Source organism: Pelobates fuscus, chromosome 10, assembly GCF_036172605.1.
Source record: "Pelobates fuscus isolate aPelFus1 chromosome 10, aPelFus1.pri, whole genome shotgun sequence".
NCBI lineage: Eukaryota > Metazoa > Chordata > Amphibia > Anura > Pelobatidae > Pelobates > Pelobates fuscus.
Window position 1 is genome coordinate 98,364,023 of NC_086326.1, and position 19,887 is coordinate 98,383,909.

The 19,887-nt window shown below is 41.0% G+C and overlaps 1 protein-coding gene across 1 annotated transcript; it reads left to right on the forward strand.

Annotated features, from left to right (window-relative positions):
- The first annotated feature begins 4,273 nt into the window (after window positions 1-4,273).
- LOC134575095 (dual specificity phosphatase 29-like) lies at window positions 4,274-14,443 on the forward strand. The gene is made up of 4 exons (XM_063434250.1): window positions 4,274-4,338; window positions 10,454-10,674; window positions 12,030-12,250; window positions 14,184-14,443. Exons 2-4 carry the CDS (start codon window positions 10,496-10,498, stop codon window positions 14,417-14,419), a joined length of 636 nt encoding a protein of 211 aa, XP_063290320.1. The 5' UTR covers window positions 4,274-4,338; window positions 10,454-10,495; the 3' UTR covers window positions 14,420-14,443.
- The last annotated feature ends 5,444 nt before the right edge of the window (window positions 14,444-19,887 follow it).

Here is a 19,887-nt window from a genome sequence, read left to right on the forward strand (position 1 = left end):
ATGGTTCTATAGATAAAAGTGAAGCAAGCACTATAGCTTTAGGAATACACATTTATGTTCCTTTAAAGTGACACTATAAGCACCCAGCTCTCTTCATGTACAGATTTTAACTCCATGAAATAACATTGGATGTTCTCAGATTCTGCATGAGGACGTCCATCGTCTTCAAAATGCCCATAGGAAAACATTGTTTCAATGCTTATTTAGGAAGACGCTCTAATGAGCGCAAAGGAGGGACCTCAATGCTGGAAACAGATAAGTGAAAAAAAGGGCTTTTAAACTTTTACGACTGCAGGTAGGGGTGACCTATTAAGTTAGGGGCAGGGCAGACTATAGCGTTACGAATACAGTTTTGTATTCCCAATGCTATTGTGTTTCTTTAAGCATAAGAATTAACATTTAATCTTATTTTTCATACCTCACATGTAGAGACATGATAAATTCAGAGGACAAGTAAAACTATTAAAAATCCAGAGAAGTGACAAGTCCCCTTTAATCTGAGTAAATATGATGTTTATAAGCTGCCCATAAAAGTAAATCAATCTTGGAAATTGTTCTCTCACCGAAGTATGCTTTGACTCTTAAAGGATCACTGTAGTGTCAGGAAAACAAATCGGTTTTCATGATACTATAGTACCCTGAGGGTGCCCCCACCCTCAGGGTCCCCCTCCCGTGGTGCTGAAGGGGTTAAAACCCCTTCAGTTACTCACCTTCTTCCACCGCTGGGCCCCCTTACCTCTCCTCCCCCACCGACGTCAGCTCCCCCATCTGACGTCAGTGGAGCGGAATGCGCATGCGCGGCAGTGCTGCGCGCGCATTCAAAGTATCCATGGGAAAGCATTTTTCAATGCTTTGCTATGGACGCTCTGCGTGATGGAGGCATAATATGCATCCAGCGTCGCAGATGCGCCTCTAGTGGCTGTCTGGAAGACAGCCACTAGAGGCTGGCTTAACCCCAAATGTAAACATAGCAGTTTATCTGAAATTGCAATGTTTACAGCAGGCAGGGTTAACCCTAGAGGGACCTGGCACCCAGACCACTTAATTGAGCTGAAGTGGTCTGGGTGACTATAGTGTCCCTATAATGTAACTTGGGAACCACTTATCTAAACAGTGTACCTTTCTCACAAACACGGCTATTCACCAAACTGAGAATTGCAGGCAGTACAGAGTGAATTCAAAGTGAATATTGAAGGCCAAAGTAGCCAAACTGAAAGGAGAATTGTTCCAGTTCAGCTACTTTGGCCTTAAAGGGGCACTATAGTCATCAGAACAAATACAGCTTAATGTGCATCACTGCCATTCACTGGCCACTCCTCAGGTGGCTGCTAGAGGTGCTTCCTGGGGCAGTGTCTCCACCCTCATAATTTTCCTCATAGAGATGCATTGATTCAATTCTGGAGATGCTGATTGGCCAGGGCTGTGTTTGACTTGTGATGGCTCTGCCCCTGATCTGCCTCTTTGACAGTCTCAGCTATCCTATGGGAAAGCATTGTGATTGGCTGAGATCACCACTTCCGATGATATCAACCAAGGAGGCAGATTAGGGGCAGAGCCAGCACCAGCAGACTGGAATAAAGGTTACTATATTTAGGGGGAACAGGGGGGCTAGAAATTGTTTGTGTTCATGACCCTATAGTGTTTCTCTAAATTTGAAATTGACTTTGCAATCCTTGCAATTCTCATTTTAGTGAATAACCCTGACCATTTTCTCATTGGGAAACTAGTGATCGGCTGAGAGCATATCACTGGCACCCAGTCAGAGGTTTTCTCATTGAAACGTAGGACGTTGCCAGAAGAAATCTGCCATGCATGATGGGCTCCATCTGCACAACCTTGTGGTTGAACTGTTCGCAATAGTAGCCCCTTAAGGTAAGACAATGCCCAGGACCTCCGGGTACCATAACAACGTCATTCAGATGAAGTGTTATAGTGACATGAGTGTTCCTTTAAATTGTAGTTGCAAGCTCCTTTATAGTAGTGTGTAAGTACAATATGTGCCTTTAAATATATATCACATATATATTTATTTATATTATTTTGATCCATATGGATTTTTTGAAATAAATTTATCAGCATTTAGCTGTCACTAAATTTAGAACATGCAGTAAGTAAAATGTATTTTCAGTGGTTGACAGCTCTGGTACAATGTGTCACTGTGTATTTTGGTAGGTTTTACATATTGGTGTTATTGTTATGGTACATCGAGTACTGCTTGTTGTAAGGTAGGAAGCTGTAAAATGTTAATCATATTAAGGCAGCCAACTTTTTAGCTTGCTTCAATAGACCGTGCCAATACCAGACTGCCTGTTTAATACACACACACAAACACTACCAGTCACAAACAATTCACATTGCCAGAGTCATGACACACACAATTACACTGCTAAACATACCACTATACACACACAAACACTACCAGTCACGGTCAACATTGCCAGAGTCATGACACACACAATTTCACTGCTAAACATACTTGTACACACGCACAAACACTACCAGTCACAAACAATTCACATTGCCAAAGTCATGAAACACACAATTACACTGCTAAACATACCACTAGACACACACAAACACTACCAGTCACAATTCACATTGCCAGTCATGACACACACAATTTCACTGCTAAACATACTACTAGACACACACAAACACTACCAGTCACAATTCACATTGCCAGAGTCATGACACATACAATTACACTGCTAAACATACTACTAGACACACACACACACAAACGCTGATATAATTTTTTTTTTGTTGTGAATATGTTTTTATTGAACTTTTTTTTTGTTTCCAACATGAAAAAGAAGAACGTATTAACGTGGACTCGCAGGTCCCTTTGGTTACTTGTAGTCGCTTATACATCGTAAGGTACAGTCTGTCAGACATGCATTGGCGACTCGCAGGTCGCATTATCTAATAAATGGCATGTGTATAGTGGACTCACAGGTCTGGTAGTACATAGTTGTGACGCTGATATTATTTTTGCCATCCTCTTTTTTTTCTGCCTATCTGTTTTTCTGTTTGCCGCAGAAAGTTGGCTTCCCTAAGGTTGATTGAACGCTTTTAAATTATTATGGTGCCTGGAGTCACAGGGCACTTACAGTTCAGCCCCCCACAGTCCAGGGCACCCACAGTCCAGACTCAATGGTGAAGCTGAAACTGCCTTACCCTAACTGCCTTACCCTATATTTGGGATAATGGTAAGTAATTGGCTGAGAGCATCAGCTGAGCTCCCTCAAACAATCACTTTGCCATATCCCTGGTATAGTGTAATTACTTTTATACTGTGCAAAAACAGTTCAACAGTGGTGCGGAAGATGGCACCCAGGGAATCCAGTCACATAATAACTTTAAGGTATTAAAGTGGTTTTGGTTCCTGGTCCCTTTCATGCTTTATCAGGATGTGGACACAGGGAAAGTAATGCATTTAATGTGTATGTCAACAACTATATATTAATGGGTTACTCTGAGCACCATGACCACTTCAGTGATTTGAAGTGGACATGGTGCATGTACTTGCAGAGCTTCGCTTAGTTTAACCTCTTCGCTGCTGGAGTGGTTAATACTTTCAGCAGTATTACTGGCCATATCATAACAAAGTATTCTATGCTGGCGTGTTGGTGTCACATGTCAGTTCTGTACAGAATTGGCATGTAATACCAGCACACACAGCATGCCGACACCAGACAGCCAATCGTGGCATGCCCTCTGTGCTGCCCCTTAGTCCGTCCTTCCTGACATCCTTCCCTCACCTGCGACCCTGCGACCTGCGAGGGGGCGTGATGTCAGCAAAGGAAAAAGAGGGCTAGGAGAACTTGGTCTTGGCAAAGGGTGGGGGACAACGGGTTTAGCAGACTCTGCTTTCCCTCGCCTGGGCTAAATGAGAATAGAAACTACCAAATCAGAGCCTGGAATTCCATATCCGGGCATAAGTTATAAAAATTCCACATCCCTGTCAGTATACAAACATCAGCATTACTACTGTACTCATTGTACGTGCTGTAATGGAATCCATAACTTGCTAAGTAGGTATAGCTGCCAGGTCATGATTTTATTTATAGATGGAGTTAACGTGTATATTATTTTGCTTTAATATAAAAAATTATAACGTAAACAGATATATTGTAATTTGGTTTGGTTAGAGTTAAAAAGTGTTAAAACCCACAAAGGCAGGTTTGACCGGAGGATAAAAGAGTTGACCCCCTCCAGACTACCCCACCCCATCACCAAGGTCATAGTCAGCAAATCCTACCCTAAAAATAGCCTGCTCCCAGTGAGAGAGCATTTACACATTGTGGCTCAGACAGACCAGGGCTACGGCACACTCAGGTACATACAGGGCTACTGGTGACTAAGGAAGGGTATGGGGTGGGGGAGCATGTTGCATGATTTGGATTTGTGGGACTGTTATGGAGTCTTTAATGGGTCGTTATATCATATACACCTCAATATATTATGTCTGCAAAGGAACAAGTAGGTGAAAATATAGAAAGTATAAGACAAAGATATACACATACACACTATTTTGACGTGTGTGCATGTATTATTATTTTTTCTATTAAATAAGAAAGTAAACCAATTAGGGAGTATGGAAAAATATGATGTTTCTTCCACTTTGCATCCAGTTTAATCTCTAGCATTTAAATTCCAGAAGCCGGCCATGAACATGCATGCATATTTAGTGAAGCAGTCTGTCACTGAGCAATGTATGGTGTTATGACATAATATATAGCAATGTGTATCAACATTTCTGCTGAGGACAGTCAAAGAACCACGTGGCAATCAAACAGGGTGATGTATAACTCGCAGAACCATGGGTGTAAGAATCAGGAGGAATCTAGTGCAATAGGGGAAAATCCACCAGGCATGATGGGAGAACAAAATCATGTGTTTTACGGTTTTAAGAAAGATGAGAAAAACAAAACATTTTAAAAGAGTTAGTTCTCTTTTAGACATTGTGTTTAAAATCATTCGATTTCAAGAAGGGGAGGACCTTTATTGAATAATTTATTATGGTTTGTGTGAGAAACTGTGTGTGTATATATATATAGCTCATCTTTATATAAACATCTCTTAACGGACAAATATTTGTTGTGATTGGCAGCTTCCCACTGATTTTCTTTGTTTCCATTCCAATTTGTATAACTCTCATCACTCTGAGTCAGAACTTCTGTGCAAAGCCCTGCTCTACTAGAAGTGAATAAGGATACTTGCTGGCAGATACTAAAAGCATGCCATCATTATAAATAATGCCACATATAGTTATCTTTTTGACTATGAAATGAGTGCAGTTTTAAAGCTGATACAATAATATATTAGCCACTAAGAATACAGCTCTGTGTTCTATGTGTTTGAATGCCTGAAAGGATCTCAAATTTTGATGCATCATTTAAAAAAGCATTGGCTGAACTATATGCACTTCAGACTTGTAAGAAGAGCTGATTAATTTAATGTTGTATGTGGCACACTATAAGAAGCAGCTGCAAATTAAAATCAACCAAAGCAACTGGCGGCGTGGAAAAATATACAAACAAATTGACTTCAAAGAGCCAAATACTGAGCATGGAGTGGATGCCTACTATAGTAGAATAGAATAGAAGATGTTTGCCCATGAAATCTAGAAGATAACAATCCAACCAATCACGGCTAGCGGCAGTTTTCCAGCTCCAGAATTGCTATTTAATGGTTCGGATTAATTTAATTCCAGCAATTAAATGCTTATTGGGGCTGAAAAATATTGGTTTGCATATTGAATCCAAATTTAAAATATAGGCTTTGGCGATTCAATTTCCTTCGATTCAATCTTTTTTTGTGTGACTATTTTCCCACTGACAGCAGGCAAATAGGTAAAAAATATAAAAAAAGCCTATGGGGTCAACATGACCCCCACATTAGTACAAGGGGGATTTAAAAACCCCTAACAACCCCTCCTCACCATATTTTATGCTCTCTTCTCTACCATCTCATCCATCCAGTTACTGATTGACTGATATTGCTAATTTCTGTGCTTAGCCCTGTCAGCATGAGCCAGGCCCAGGCCTGTGATAGAAGGGACATTATATCCCAGGCTATTCACTAACAGGCTGATCTTACATTGACAGTGCAGTATGCAGGAACATGCCGTGACAGCTGGCAGTTATATGGGACTGTCCCTTCTCCATTACCACACAAACCAGTAGGAGAGGGAGATGTATCATAAATGCCCTCCTGGTTTAAAGCAAAGACTCTTATTATGGTTGCTGGTACAGCAGAATGAAAAAAATATATATGGGGAAAAAAAGCTTAAAAAAATAAAACAAAAATCCCTCAGTCCAGCCAGGACCGTTTTGAAGATTATGGATATAGGTATTATGCTACAACTACTGTATGAGTCCATTAGTATGGATAATAATTACGTTTTACTATAAGTAGATATTAAAAGTAGGAATAAAAAAAATAAGATGTTCCTTTAGAAGTGAAAATCAATAACAAATTACAGCATGGGGATCAAAGACACACTTTTGCACAGTTATGAGTACTTCTTTACATGATTATCATAAATCATAACTGTAGACATTTGCAAAAATTTGATGGAGTTATAAACCCCTCCACCACTCGATGACATCATTAAATGTACATGCAATACAATTCTTAGCTTCCATACCTCTCAACATGAGATATGTAAATTGGGACTCCTCAGTTTGCTTAAAGGAGTGCGATCTGCGGCACTGTCACCGCTTAGCCACCCAAAGAAGAGGCATGTCAGCGTGACAGCCCCACAGACTGGTCAGCCCCATTAAGGGCTGATCCTAGTGTTCTTAGCATAGTGCAAGTACATCTATTGGTACGCTTGCACTACACTTTCTGGGAACAGTTCTCTAGTGTCCACAAAAGTGAGACACCAGGAAACAAGTCCAGGATGTCAGGACAGGAACCTGAAATCAGTACTGTGTCACTAGATTCAGGACATTTTAGAATGTGGAGCTTCTATTAGATTGCAAATTACTTTTGTTTATTTTCATAAATTGTACGTGTGAGTGCTAAACATATCCTGCAATAAGCACTCTGAACAAATCTCTGCAATCTCCTGTTCCATGGTAAAACTGCAGATTTTCATAAAAGTAGGGAAATTCAGAGATGGGCAATGTGTTCCTGTTTAATTGCCTGTTTTTAAGCATTATATCCATAATGTATTAAAATAGAAGGATATGGAGGATAAACACAAGTCGGGAGTGTCACTTTCAAGAGGGCACGCTGTTGAACCAGGGGTCATGACACTCCTGAGCAACTACTATTGAGTTTCAAAGTTTTGTCTGGAGTTGTTGAGATTCTTGAGATCTTGATCATTGTCAAGCTCGTGGGTAAAAGGGGACAGGTGAGACTGCACTACACCAACAGAGTGCTATTCATTCCTTAACTGGGAGAGCTCAGCTGCTCACTGAAAACATATGCAGGCAAATCATATCAAAACATCTAGTTGTGTACATTGTGTTATTGTACTTTTTATTTGTAGCCTGTGCTAACCCAACAGCAACCCAGTGTATTTGGTTTTCGGGTGATTTAGACCAGCCAACACTATGTGCCCACTCCACATATACTTTACTGCCTTCACATACATATATAAGTAGCTATTCCCCTATCAATACAATCATTCACACAAACATAGAAAAACACATGAAAACATAAACACATTTGTCACAGAATCACACAGACATACATCTACACACACAGTCATATACAAACATTGCCATACAATCCATGCTCTATTGCCTCCTTCCTGCTCCCCCCTCCACAGCCAGCATAGTAACATAAGTCACTCAGCACCCACTGATTTCTAATAAGATGCCACACATTACAGTGGCACCAAATTTAATTAAATTATCTGCTTGATGACGCTTATCACCATACTTCTGGTGCAGAGGTGCCATGGTCCCAAAACTACAATCATGGCAGTCATATAAATTGCAGATACATAATTGAGGGATGGCAGTTATATTTATTGGGTTACTCTAATTCTTTTTTATAAATCCTTTTTTGCTGTACAATGCCCTATTAGGTCTTGGTTACACCCTCTATAAACCCTGTAAAAGGGGTCGCAGTCGCGACCGGGCCCATCACTCCTGTGGACCCCTGCGATCAGGTGCCCGCCGTCATGTGTTGCAGGCCCCTGGGGCCGCACGTGAAGGGGCCCATCGGGTGGCTCATGCTGTTAGGGCCACCCGATGGCTATGGATTTCCAAGGGAGCCCGGGCAGCGTTGCGGCGCTTTAAGAGGAACCGGGCTCCCTGAGATGACATCAGAGGCTGGGAGGAATTGACTGCCCCGGTTACTCCTCCCAGCTATCAGACAGAGCCGCGCGGTAGGAAGAGAGGAGGGAGTCAGAGTGGGAACCCTGACTCCCATCAGGCTGAGCCACCACTGGACCCAAAGTCACCCTCCTGCATCTAAAAGGAGGACTAAAATATTTTGTATATGTGTGTTTGTTTGTATGTATGTTTGTGTGTCTGTATGAATGTTTCTCTGTCTGTGTGTGTATGTATGTGGGTGTGTATGTGTGTGGGTGTGTATGTCTGTGCATGTGTGTGTTTGTATGTATGTGTGTGTCTGTATATATGTGTCTCTGTGTGTGTGTGTGTTTGTATGTATGTGTCAAACATGAATTCCTGACCCTATAATGTTAGAAACACCATCCACCCCCTAAGTATAGCAAAATCATACTTTTATTCCAGTCTGCTGCTGGTGGTTTTGCCCCTGATCTGTCTGCTTGGCTGACATCATCAGAAGTGGTGATCTGATCCATTCACAATGCTTTTCCATAGGATTGGGTGCGACTGTCAATAAGGCAGATCAGGGGTAGAGCCAAACACAGCCTTGGCCAATCAGCATCTCCTTATAGAGATGCATTGAATCAATGCATCTCTTTGAGGAAAGTTCAGTGTCTCCATGCAGAGTACAAATCTTGGGATTTGGCAATTAGCTGATTTACTAAAACCAAACGCAGTCAGGACCTGTACCATTCATTCAGAAAACCACAAAATATCTGCATGTGAACCAGTTTAAAGCACAGGAATTGGAGATTCATTAAATTGACCAATGATAAACCAAATTCATCCAGCATGTTGCACATTGCAAATTATAATTCACTGGTTTTCAGCAAGTGAACTGATAATTTGAAGTAGTATTTGCCGACTGGCAGCACTAGCCAGCGAAAAAAAAAAAAAAAACCTTGTTAGTGCAAGAGTTAATTATTTGGCGGCTGACCAACGCTTGCTACCAGCCGCCAAATTAAAAAGTAAATAAATAAAAATTCTATGGGGGTCAATAAGATCCCCATTTTACCATGATTGGGGTACCTTTTTTTATGAATTGGGAGTGAGTCTCAGGTGACCACAGTGACCCTGCCCAATGTTGCACAAGCCTTCCGTTATCTAGATCAGGCATAGGAACAAAGATTTTTGGTTAAACCGTTCGCTCACCATAAAAACAAAATTTCAATTAATTTGTTATGGTGCTCAGAGTGTTTCTCTAAATGATGGTGGAATGAAAACAAAAAGCAAATGTGCCCTCGGTCCCAAACACAGGGAATATCTTAAAATACTTTCACTATGGGCTTAAATAGGATAAAAAAATGTCAGCTTGCATGGTTAAAGGATTGCTAATTTATAGGCAAATTTATTTTTTCATGTGTAGCATTTACCAATTTAAGGAGCATAACCAATTAACAGCTGCTTAGTGAATGTATTCGTTACATATGCGTGTTACTAGATATAGATGCTCACAGCACTCTGTAAATTCCTGATTTAGCTGTTCAGTCAGGTCAAGTGACCAGGGAATCACCGCACAGGACCTCGGAGTGTAATTTCATTCTTTACAAGTCGAAGTACAAGATTTCTTTCCCCTCCACCAACTTTTTGACCCTCTGTCGTCTAATTACACAGTTCCTTAAAGACTGTGCTTTCAATCGTATACTGACAGTTCCAGTCATTTTGTTTCTGCTTGAACTATTATGTAACATCTAACAGCTGAAATAACTGCTTTAGCAACTAGGCACACTGACACAAAGGCCTGCACACAGACAGACTTAAATTAGAGTTGAATTATTGCATTCTATGCACAGGATAGTAAATATACATGTCTTCATCTTCCACCACAAAAATAGGTGGAATGGAGCATGGAGCTTCTCTTAAAAGAGACTGGTACCATACACCTTGTATATAGTATTCTAAAGGGGGCTAGCTGGCTGTGAACATAACATAACAAAGGGGGCTATCTGGCCGTACATCCATTCTCACACCAGAACAATATATAAAAAGGATATACAGGCCCCTCTCTCCATGTTTTACATGACCTAATAGGTGAAAGTGTGAGAGCTACATCTGGGAAGTACCAGCTAAGTTAATAGATTTACCATTTAAGTTTAAAACAATCCAAGTAATGCCATTATGCGTTTTATTGTTGTGTTAAGGGACCCCACGAGCACGGTTCTACATCCGTAACCTCAGCAAGGATGCCGGCTAACACACCCAACCAAAACAAGAAGCGCAATGCTTACGCCGCCGTTGCTGTGGATCCAGAGACTGGCTACTGCACCCCAGGAGCATTTGAGTTGGAGAGAATCTTCTGGCAAGGTCCAGCTAAATTCACCCATGTGAACGAAGTTTGGCCCAACCTGTATATTGGAGACGAGTAAGTTTACACGAGCCCCAACAACAACAGCAACATTACCCGTACTATATGAGCAACCTCGCTAATGTATTTCTAAGTAACAGACTCCATTCCTGTAAAAATGTGACCTTATCTTTGTTTCTTGTGAATAAATAGTCAAGATTTGACAGAATAGAAAAGTCAATTAACACGTGCCCTCTTTCTAGTTTGACTAACATTAAAAGGACACTATAGTCACCAAAACAACTTTAGCTTTATGAAGCAGTTTTTGTGTATAGATCATGCCCCTGCAGTCTCACTGCTCAATCCTCTGCCATTTACGAGGTAAATTACTTTTGTTTCTGCCTTTGCAGCCCTAAATCTCCCCTGGCTGTGACTGACACAGCTTGCGTGACAACAAAATGGTTTTATTTTCAATCAGATGTAACTTACTTTAATAGTTTTTATCTCCTCATCTGTAAATTGAACTTTAAGTACATACAGGAGGCTCCTGCATGGTCTAGCAAACTATCAACAGTGCAGGAGATAATGAACAGAATTTGCAATAAATGAAGTGTAAATTAAATGAACGTTAGATGACTCTTTACAGGAAGTGTTTAGGAAGGCTGTGCAAGTCACATGCAGGGAGGTGTGACTAGGGCTGCATAAGCAAAGGGATTTAACTCCTAAATTGAAGAATGGAGCTGTGAAACTGCAGGGGCATGTTCTATACACTTACATTGCTTTATTAAGCTAAAGTTGTTTTGGTGACTTTAGTGTCCCTTTAAATAAACCTCCTTCCATCCCTACAAATCCTAAAATGTATTTAAAATATACATACACTTTGTCAGTGATTAGACCGAACACAGGTCTTGCTAGATGTACTCTCGTGAACAAGGACGCCAGAGAAAAAGCATAGAAAAAACCCTATATATATATTACAGGAATACATTCCATCTTTGAATCAACCATGATATCCAAATATACTCGTATAAATGCCTAAACAATATATATTTGTAAAACATAAAAAAACAGAAGGTTACAGAAATTGCTGCTTTGCTATTTATGGGTAATTATCATGTATTGTCATTGAATTTCTTCTACCTAGGTAGAGGGAGAATTAGAACAAGACGATTGGTAGTTGAGTATCTGTCTTGGAGTTACACCCAGGCGTTAGGACAAAATTACCAGCTGCAACCTGGGATTTGTTGAGACCCACCTTAATGCATATTGTGTCTTTCATAAACCCCCTTATGTGTCTTCTCCAGTTGGCCATTATGTCAGATTTCAAAAGTATGTATAAAGGTGGCCTAACGTTTGTATCTTTTACAGAGACCGTTGCATCAGTTAGAAGCACAGCTGCGTTAATATTTCCTTCTTCTTTTTGGCCACTGTAGGAAAACCGCCCTGGACCGCTATAGCCTGGAAAAAAACGGTTTCACGCATATTTTAAATGCAGCACATGGCCGCTGGAACGTAGACACTGGAACAGAGTATTACAGTGACATGACAGTGGAGTACTACGGGGTGGAGGCAGAAGATCTTCCAGGCTTCAACCTTAGCCAGTTCTTTTACCCTGCAGCGGAATTTATTCACAATGCACTAAACAACCCTGACAGTAAGGAATCGCAGTACCATTATTATTATTATTATTATTGCCATTTATATAGCGCCAACAGATTCCGTAGCACTCTACAATATCAGAGGGGAGATTTAACTATAAATAGGACAATTACAAGAAAATGTACAGGAACGATAGGTTGAAGAGCTCACACGAGCTTACAGTCTAAAATACTTTATACTCCTGGATACAGAATACTCTGTGCTAACCCAGCATCCTTGTATAGTGATGGCCAACCATGGCATTCAATGTTTGTAAACTATGTTCCTTTTGATTTCAAAGTTTAAAGGGTTATTCCAAGCAGCATGACCAACTCAGTGATTTGAAGTGGTCATGGTACCTGGGGTCTATATGTGCAGCCTTTCGCTATGAAATGCTGCAGACAGAGTTTAACCTCTCTGTAACTCCACCTCCAGTCCTGTCAATGGGGTGTCTTGCCAGCCGGGAACAAGAGTTCCGGTCGGCTAATATGAATTTGGTGATGTCTGAGGCCACCAGGCACCGCATGTTGACGATACTTCTCCATGCCACCCATGTCCTCCCCTCAACCTATGCTCCATGGTGAGTGATGTTATCTGTGACAAATCGGGCTGCAGGGATAACTTGGTCTCGACACTATTTTTTAAGGGGGGGGGGCACTGGTTGGAGTAACTCATTTACTGCCGGTTGAGGCAGTAAATTGTAAATGTAGTCCAAACATCTGTGGGACTATGGTTAGCCATCACCGCATTAATATTTATTAACTATTTGTTTGTATCTGTTGTATTATTTGAGGTTATGGGACCATGTCATGATGTACCTTAAAATGACTAAAAATTGCAAATTATTTTAAGATTAAAAATTTAATTAATTTAATTTTCAAGGGCTGGCCAGACAGGTTTTCCCTAAAAGCCAAATATTTAATCTTTACAATATGCTTCAGTATATGAGCTACAATCATTTTTTTTAATAGATCTGAAATCCGTTCTAACATATAGCTTTTTAGATTCAGGGTCATTTAAAAAAATATATATACAAATTAAAAATTTCGACTTTCATCACAAAATGCCAACTTTCCCTTACTTTCTATTCAATCTCTATCCACTTGTCTCTTTCTCTCTCTCTCTCTCTGTATAAACACACCCACCCAAACACACGTGTAAGAAGTTCAGGGACCTAAGCATAAATATTTTGATTCAAAGCAGATCCATCTCCAAAAATAAGTTTAATCTAATCTGCTTTTATAGAACTCCCTGTGTTTACATCTCCTTTTAATTTTTTTCCTGAGCACTCAAGGTTTCATAATATACCTCCCAACAGTGGGAGTATGCAAAGCAGGACAGGTGGGCATCCCTAAAGGGGACCAAAATGGGTCGACCCTGAGCCTACAGGACTTTGCAGAGAGTGCCGATGATGCGCTATTTGCAGGGTCCTAGTGCCTGTTCACATCTAATGATGTACTTGTGCTGTAGTTCCCAAAGACAGTTAGTTCCCTGGTGTCCCAGTAAATCGGGACGGTGGGACAGAACCCTAAAACCTGGACTTTTCTGCTGAAATCAGGACAGTCGGGAGGCCTGTATACATAAAGTAAAGTACCCTATATACTCGAGTTTACACTGGGAGCTGACTGAGGTGCTGAACGGACGGCGCGGAGGAGGACGGAGCTGACAGGAGCTGCAATAGTAATAAGTGTCAATAGTAATAAATGTAATTATTTGTACCCAGGACATACTTGAAAACTAGAGAAATTTCAATGTATCTTTCCTGGTAAAATATTTTATAAATAAATAGATAATCATATAGTGAAATAAATTTTAATGTGCTTTCTTATTTACTACAAGTTAAGGTATAGAATATTCTTATAGGAGTCAATAGGACAAATGACAAATTTATTTGCTCACAAAAGTAGGAACAAAGCTGAATACACATTAAATGTCAATTTTATTTGCAGGTAAAGTGCTGGTGCATTGTGCCATGGGTCGTAGCCGATCTGCCTCTCTGGTATTAGCCTATATGATGATTTATAAGAAAATGACAGTGGTGGATGCAAGCACTCACGTCCTAAAACATCGATGCATCTTGCCAAATCGGGGCTTCCTCAAGCAGTTGAGGGAGCTGGATATTAAATTGGCTCTGGAAAAGCGAGAAGCTCGGGCCCTGATGAATGGGACACAGAAGGATGAGTGATACCCAGTGAAATGGAGATTGGGGGGGAAAAATCGCCAAAGACGTGGCCCATGATGTGCTGTATACAGGAGGGAAACAGACATACATTATGCACTAAAATCTTTATATTTTCAATTTGTTAGTATCAGTCTGAGTTGAGTTGGTCTAATCAAGTTGTGGAATTCATTACTCTCCTGCCGGATTTGAGCGTATTTTATTTTTTTTACAACCTAACTTGCTATGTTAATATTGTTATGTTTAGAGCTGTGCATATAAAGTAGTTCAGAGCTAAGGAAGTGTTGGATGGTACAAGGCTAAAGGATTTACAGGAACTTAACATATCCAGGAATCGGAAAAGGCAATTGTACTCCTTTTTGGTCCAGCATTCAGTGGCTTCTGGTTTGTACCTTGGAACGTAGAAAAACGTGTAGTTTTCAAATAATGTATTGTGTTATTTCATGACTACTGATGGTCTTCATTAATTTTTCTTTATGGCCAATTGTCACTTTATTACAAAAAGTGTCTTTGAGAAAAAGAAAATTCTCTCTCACATTTGATGAAATCCTTTTATAAGAAGCAAACATGAACACATATGGCCAGGTTATGGGAAGAAAGAAAGAAAAAAAAGAAAAAAAAAGAAAATGAACATTACTTTATACATCACATTTTAGTCTTACCATTTATTGTATCAGATTCTTAATGTACTTAATTTAAATCACTTCATTAAATACTAAAATATTAAACAAAAAAAGTGCCTTGTTTTGGTTGTGAATGCTATTAAATCATACATATTAACAATGTTACAAATTGACTATGAAGAGGAAGACATCAGTTTAAAACAACATTCCTTACAGTGAAAACAATTTATCCTAAAGCCATTTTGTTTTTTTCTTTACAATTTTTTTTAACCCAAATCGAAAAATAAAAACTTTAATTAAAATTTGCGTAAACGACCTGAGCTACCGCTGGCAACCATCTCACACCCTCACGGTTCAACAGGGACCTGACTCGCATCAGATACGGGACTGATGTGACGCGGCGCCCCTCCTGCACTCCTTAGGCCTAACTATGGACTCCCTCAAACCAAAAGGCCAGAAGAGCCAAGCTTCCCCGCAACACAGATGGGACCCAACCAGGACTGTCCCGTTCGTCCCACAAGGCCTCACACCGGACCCATACGCTACCATCACCACTTGAACAGTGATGGGCGACCACATGGACTAACGGTTCCGACAGCAAGCACACATATGGTGGTTGAATTATGACTGTTCAGTCCTGTTCTCATTACTCCTGAAAGCCAACTTTAACACATTTACCACTCTACAGCTCTACCCATGGTTGGCATCGGATGAACCGGGACACTTGGACTGAGCAATACCGCACCCATGTTGCGCTTTCTCAATCACAGACCCAGTTAGACCCAATTGCATAGCTTAAGCACTGTTTGTCCTCAAATTGATACATAAGCACTTGCTTTCTTTGCATTGTATTAAGCATGCCTCACTTAGCAAAATGTGCCCACCTATAGCTCTATGATCCCAGGCTAGATTACTGCAAGCAACATATATAGCCTGCCAGTTACTTTGATTTGGCCAGTCTTCACACAATATGTTTTTATTTGTTTTATTTACTAGATAACCGCATGCATCCTACTATGCTCACCTATAAGCCATGATTAGGCTATCACGGCCGACCTCAATGCTCTTACCTTTCGCATACTCGATACTATTATGGGTACATATTATCTGGCCTAACTTGGGGCAGCATGTTTAGACGTAAATTCAGACATGTCAGCTTGAAACGTTTTCATTTTGTAGTACGTTCAGACAGATTTTAGATTACAAGTCTGCAATTAATCCATGCGATATATACAGGGCCGGCGCGTCCATAAGGCGGCACAGGCGGCCGGCTTAGGGCGCACCGGCTCTGGGGGCGCCAGATTTCAGTGACCGGCAGGAGGGAAGCGCTCCCTCCTGCCAGGTCACCTTCTGGACCCCCGGCGGGCGGCAGCGTTCTAATGAGAGGCGGCGAGGGAGCTCTAACCTGTCTGCTCTGCTCCTTCGCGCGCCGTTTGCTGATTCTGCGGGAGCCGGAATATGACGTCATATTCCGGCTCCCGGCATCAGTAGACAGCCTGCGAGGGAGCAGAGCAGACAGGTTAGAGCTCCCTCGCCACCTCTCATTAGAACGCTGCCGCCCGCCGCACTGAAGCCCCACTGGACCCCAGGGACAGATCCACGCCAGCTCTCCAGGTAGGGAGGCTGGATGGATATTAATAATAATTTGTGTGTGTCTGAAAGTGTATGTGTGAGTGTTTGTCTGTGAGTGTGTGTCTGTGTATGTGTTTGTAAGTGTTTGTGTCTGTGTATGTGTATGTGTATGTGTTTGTCTGTGTATGTGTTTGTCTGTGAGTGTGTGTGTGTCTGTGAGTGTGAGTGTGTGTCTGTGTTTGTATGTGAGTGTGTGTATGTGTGAGTGTGTGTCTGTGTGTGTGTATGTGTTTGTCTGTGTATGTGTGTGTGTTTGTCTGTGAGTGTGAGTGTGTGTATGTGTATGTGTGTCTGTGAGTGTGTGTCTGTGAGTGTGTTTGTCTGTGAGTGTGTGTGTATGTGTGAGTGTGTGTCTGTGTATGTGTTTGTCTGTGAGTGTGTGTATGTGTCTGTGTATGTGTCTGTGTTTGTCTGAGTGTGTGTCTGTGTATGTGTTTGTGAGTGTTTGTGTCTGTGTGTGTGTGTGTGTGTGTATGTGTATGTGTTTGTCTGTGAGTGTGTGTGTGTGTTTATGCATTTGTGAGTGAGTGTGTGTGTAGGTGAATGATTGTATGAATGTGTGTGTCTGTCAGTGTATGAGTGTGTTTTGTCAGTGTGAGTGTGTCTATCAGTGTGTGTTTGTGAGTGTCTGTCAAATCTGTGAGAGTATGTTTGTGATTGAGTGTGTGTCTGTCAATGAATGAGTGTGTGTCAGATCAGTGAGTCTGTGTCTGTCAGTGACGTCTGTGTGTTTGTCATTGAGTGTGTGTGGCTGTTAGTGTGTATACACCACTGAGTGTAGCGTGGTGGAGCGGAGCGCAGTACAGGAGCTTCTGTTTCCTGTACCCGGCCAGACCAACAGGAAGTGCTCACTGAGAGAGCACTTCCTGTCAGTCCAGCCAGGTAGAGAAAACTGAAGCTCCTGTAGAGGATCTGCTCCGCAACACTACAAGACAGGTAGGACACCAGGAAGGGGAGTGTGACCGCTAAGAGGGTGGGGGGTGCACCAAGGGACAGAGAGGGGAGGAGAGAGAAACACCAAGGGACAGGGAAAAGGGGGGGGGGAGAGGAACACTAAGGGACAGGGAAGAGGGAGGGGCTGGTTAGGAGGTACATAGGTGAAGATGTTAATTTTAGAGGGGGGGGGGGGGGCGGAAAAATGCCTATGTACACCCAAATCCTTGCACCGGCCCTGGATATATATATCTAACAAGCATTTACCTTACTTTACGCACTGACATTAATCGGCACGTAAAATATCTGAAAATTTCGCTTATTTTCATCTAATGTTTTATCTTTACTACATAAGAATTGCCAACCCGTTCCATCAAAGGAATTATTTTAATCTAGCTTGAGTTGTTATAGGCACACCATAGCAGCGTCTACTTTATGTTCATATGAGTTGCTAATCCGAGTGGTTGACGTGCATGACTTGACTCTATAAGGGCAGCTAACATGACCTACCAAAGTGCTTACACCCACTCCACTAGATCTAGGAACAGGCACTATTGAGAAAGGCACCTAAACGTTATGTGTATCAATAGAGTAGTCTGCTAATGCGTATATTTTAACTTTATCAAAGCTGTTACCGGGTGTTAAAGTGTGACATAATTTAACCTGATAACAGCCAGGCCACCAGCATGTACGGTGGGGAGATATCTCACCTCTATTAACGTGTTTGCCGAGTAGTTTACAGCTCTCCAGTTTAACATTGTAGTTTAACATTACAGTCTAACATGTTTTCAACATTATAAATTATCTGATATATTTATATAGCTGATCACAATCTACGGCTACAAACCTCGCTTATCTGTGCTATATGTTAGGAATCTTGCCTGCTTAAAACATATAATACTCTTGTAATACATTCTTCAGTTATATGCATATTTAACGTTATCTTTGTCACATGTTATGCTAAGCTTCAATACATAATTATAAAACTGTGCAACTTCCCATGCCACTGTCAATCATATTAACATATATGCATGCTGTTGTGGCGTTTGATGTTACGATGTACCTACCTGCACAACCAAAATAAAGAATTTAAAAAAAAATAAAAAAAATTTGCGTAAACGAACAGGATATCTCCCAGCATTCCACTGTGCACACAATAGGAAACTCTTGCTTTTACTTGCTGGATTATGGCAAATCCCTTCTATGTTTAAACCATGTTTGTAAAAACATGAACAGGTTTCAATTTATCAGCACAAGGCATAGGCTCTTTCAACCCCTTTATGCTGAATTATACCAGCGAAAACATGACAATGGAGCTATACTTGTCAGCCACTTACAACATTGACTCTTGGAGCAAGTAGCAGGCTGTGAAACAACAACAGAGATACAAAGCATTAATAACACGGTCTTCACTCCACGTTTGGAGTTTAGAACAGTGCCAGACCTGAATGAAGTGGTTTGGGTGAAGTGCCTCGTGTTACACATCTTAGTTACATAGTTACATAGTAGACATGTGCAGTTCGTTTGGGTCTGAACTTAAATTCGGACGAATTTCAGCGATTCGGACATTCGGACATTGTCGAAGTGACCAATTTCAGAAGTGCCTAAATGCTTTGAAATTCAGGAAAATGGCAAAACAGGAGAGGGAGGGAAAATTAAGGTGACAAGAAATCTAACTCTAACCCTAATAGGGGTAGGGTTTGGGTTAGGAGTAGGGATATGGTTAGGGTTAGGGCAAGTCCCGAATTTCGGTAGTGCGAACCGAATTGAATTGCCGAAGACCCGATTGCCGAGCCGAACCAAACTGAATTGCCGAAGTCCCGAATTTCGGAAGTGCCGAACTAAACTGAATTTTTTTTGCCCATGCACATCCCTATTACAGAGTTACATAGCTGAAAAGAGACGTGCGTCCATGAAGTTCAGCCTTCCTCACATATGTTTTTGCTGTTGATACAAAAGAAGGCAAAAAACCGAGTCTGAAGCACTTCCAATTTTGCAACAAACTAGGAAAAAATTCCTTCATGACCCCAAAATGGCAGTCAGATACCTCCTTGGATCAAGCAGCTATTACCCCACTAATGAGGAATTATATCCCTATATGTTGTGTTTTTGGAAGTATTTATCCAATTGCTGTTTAAACATCTGTATGGACTCTGATAAAACTACCTCTTCAAGCAAAGAATTTCATATCCTTATAGTTCTTACTGTAAAAAAAAACTAAAACTTTTCTTTGCCTTAGACTAAATCTCCTTACTTTCAGCCTAAATGTGTGACTTTGTGTCCTAT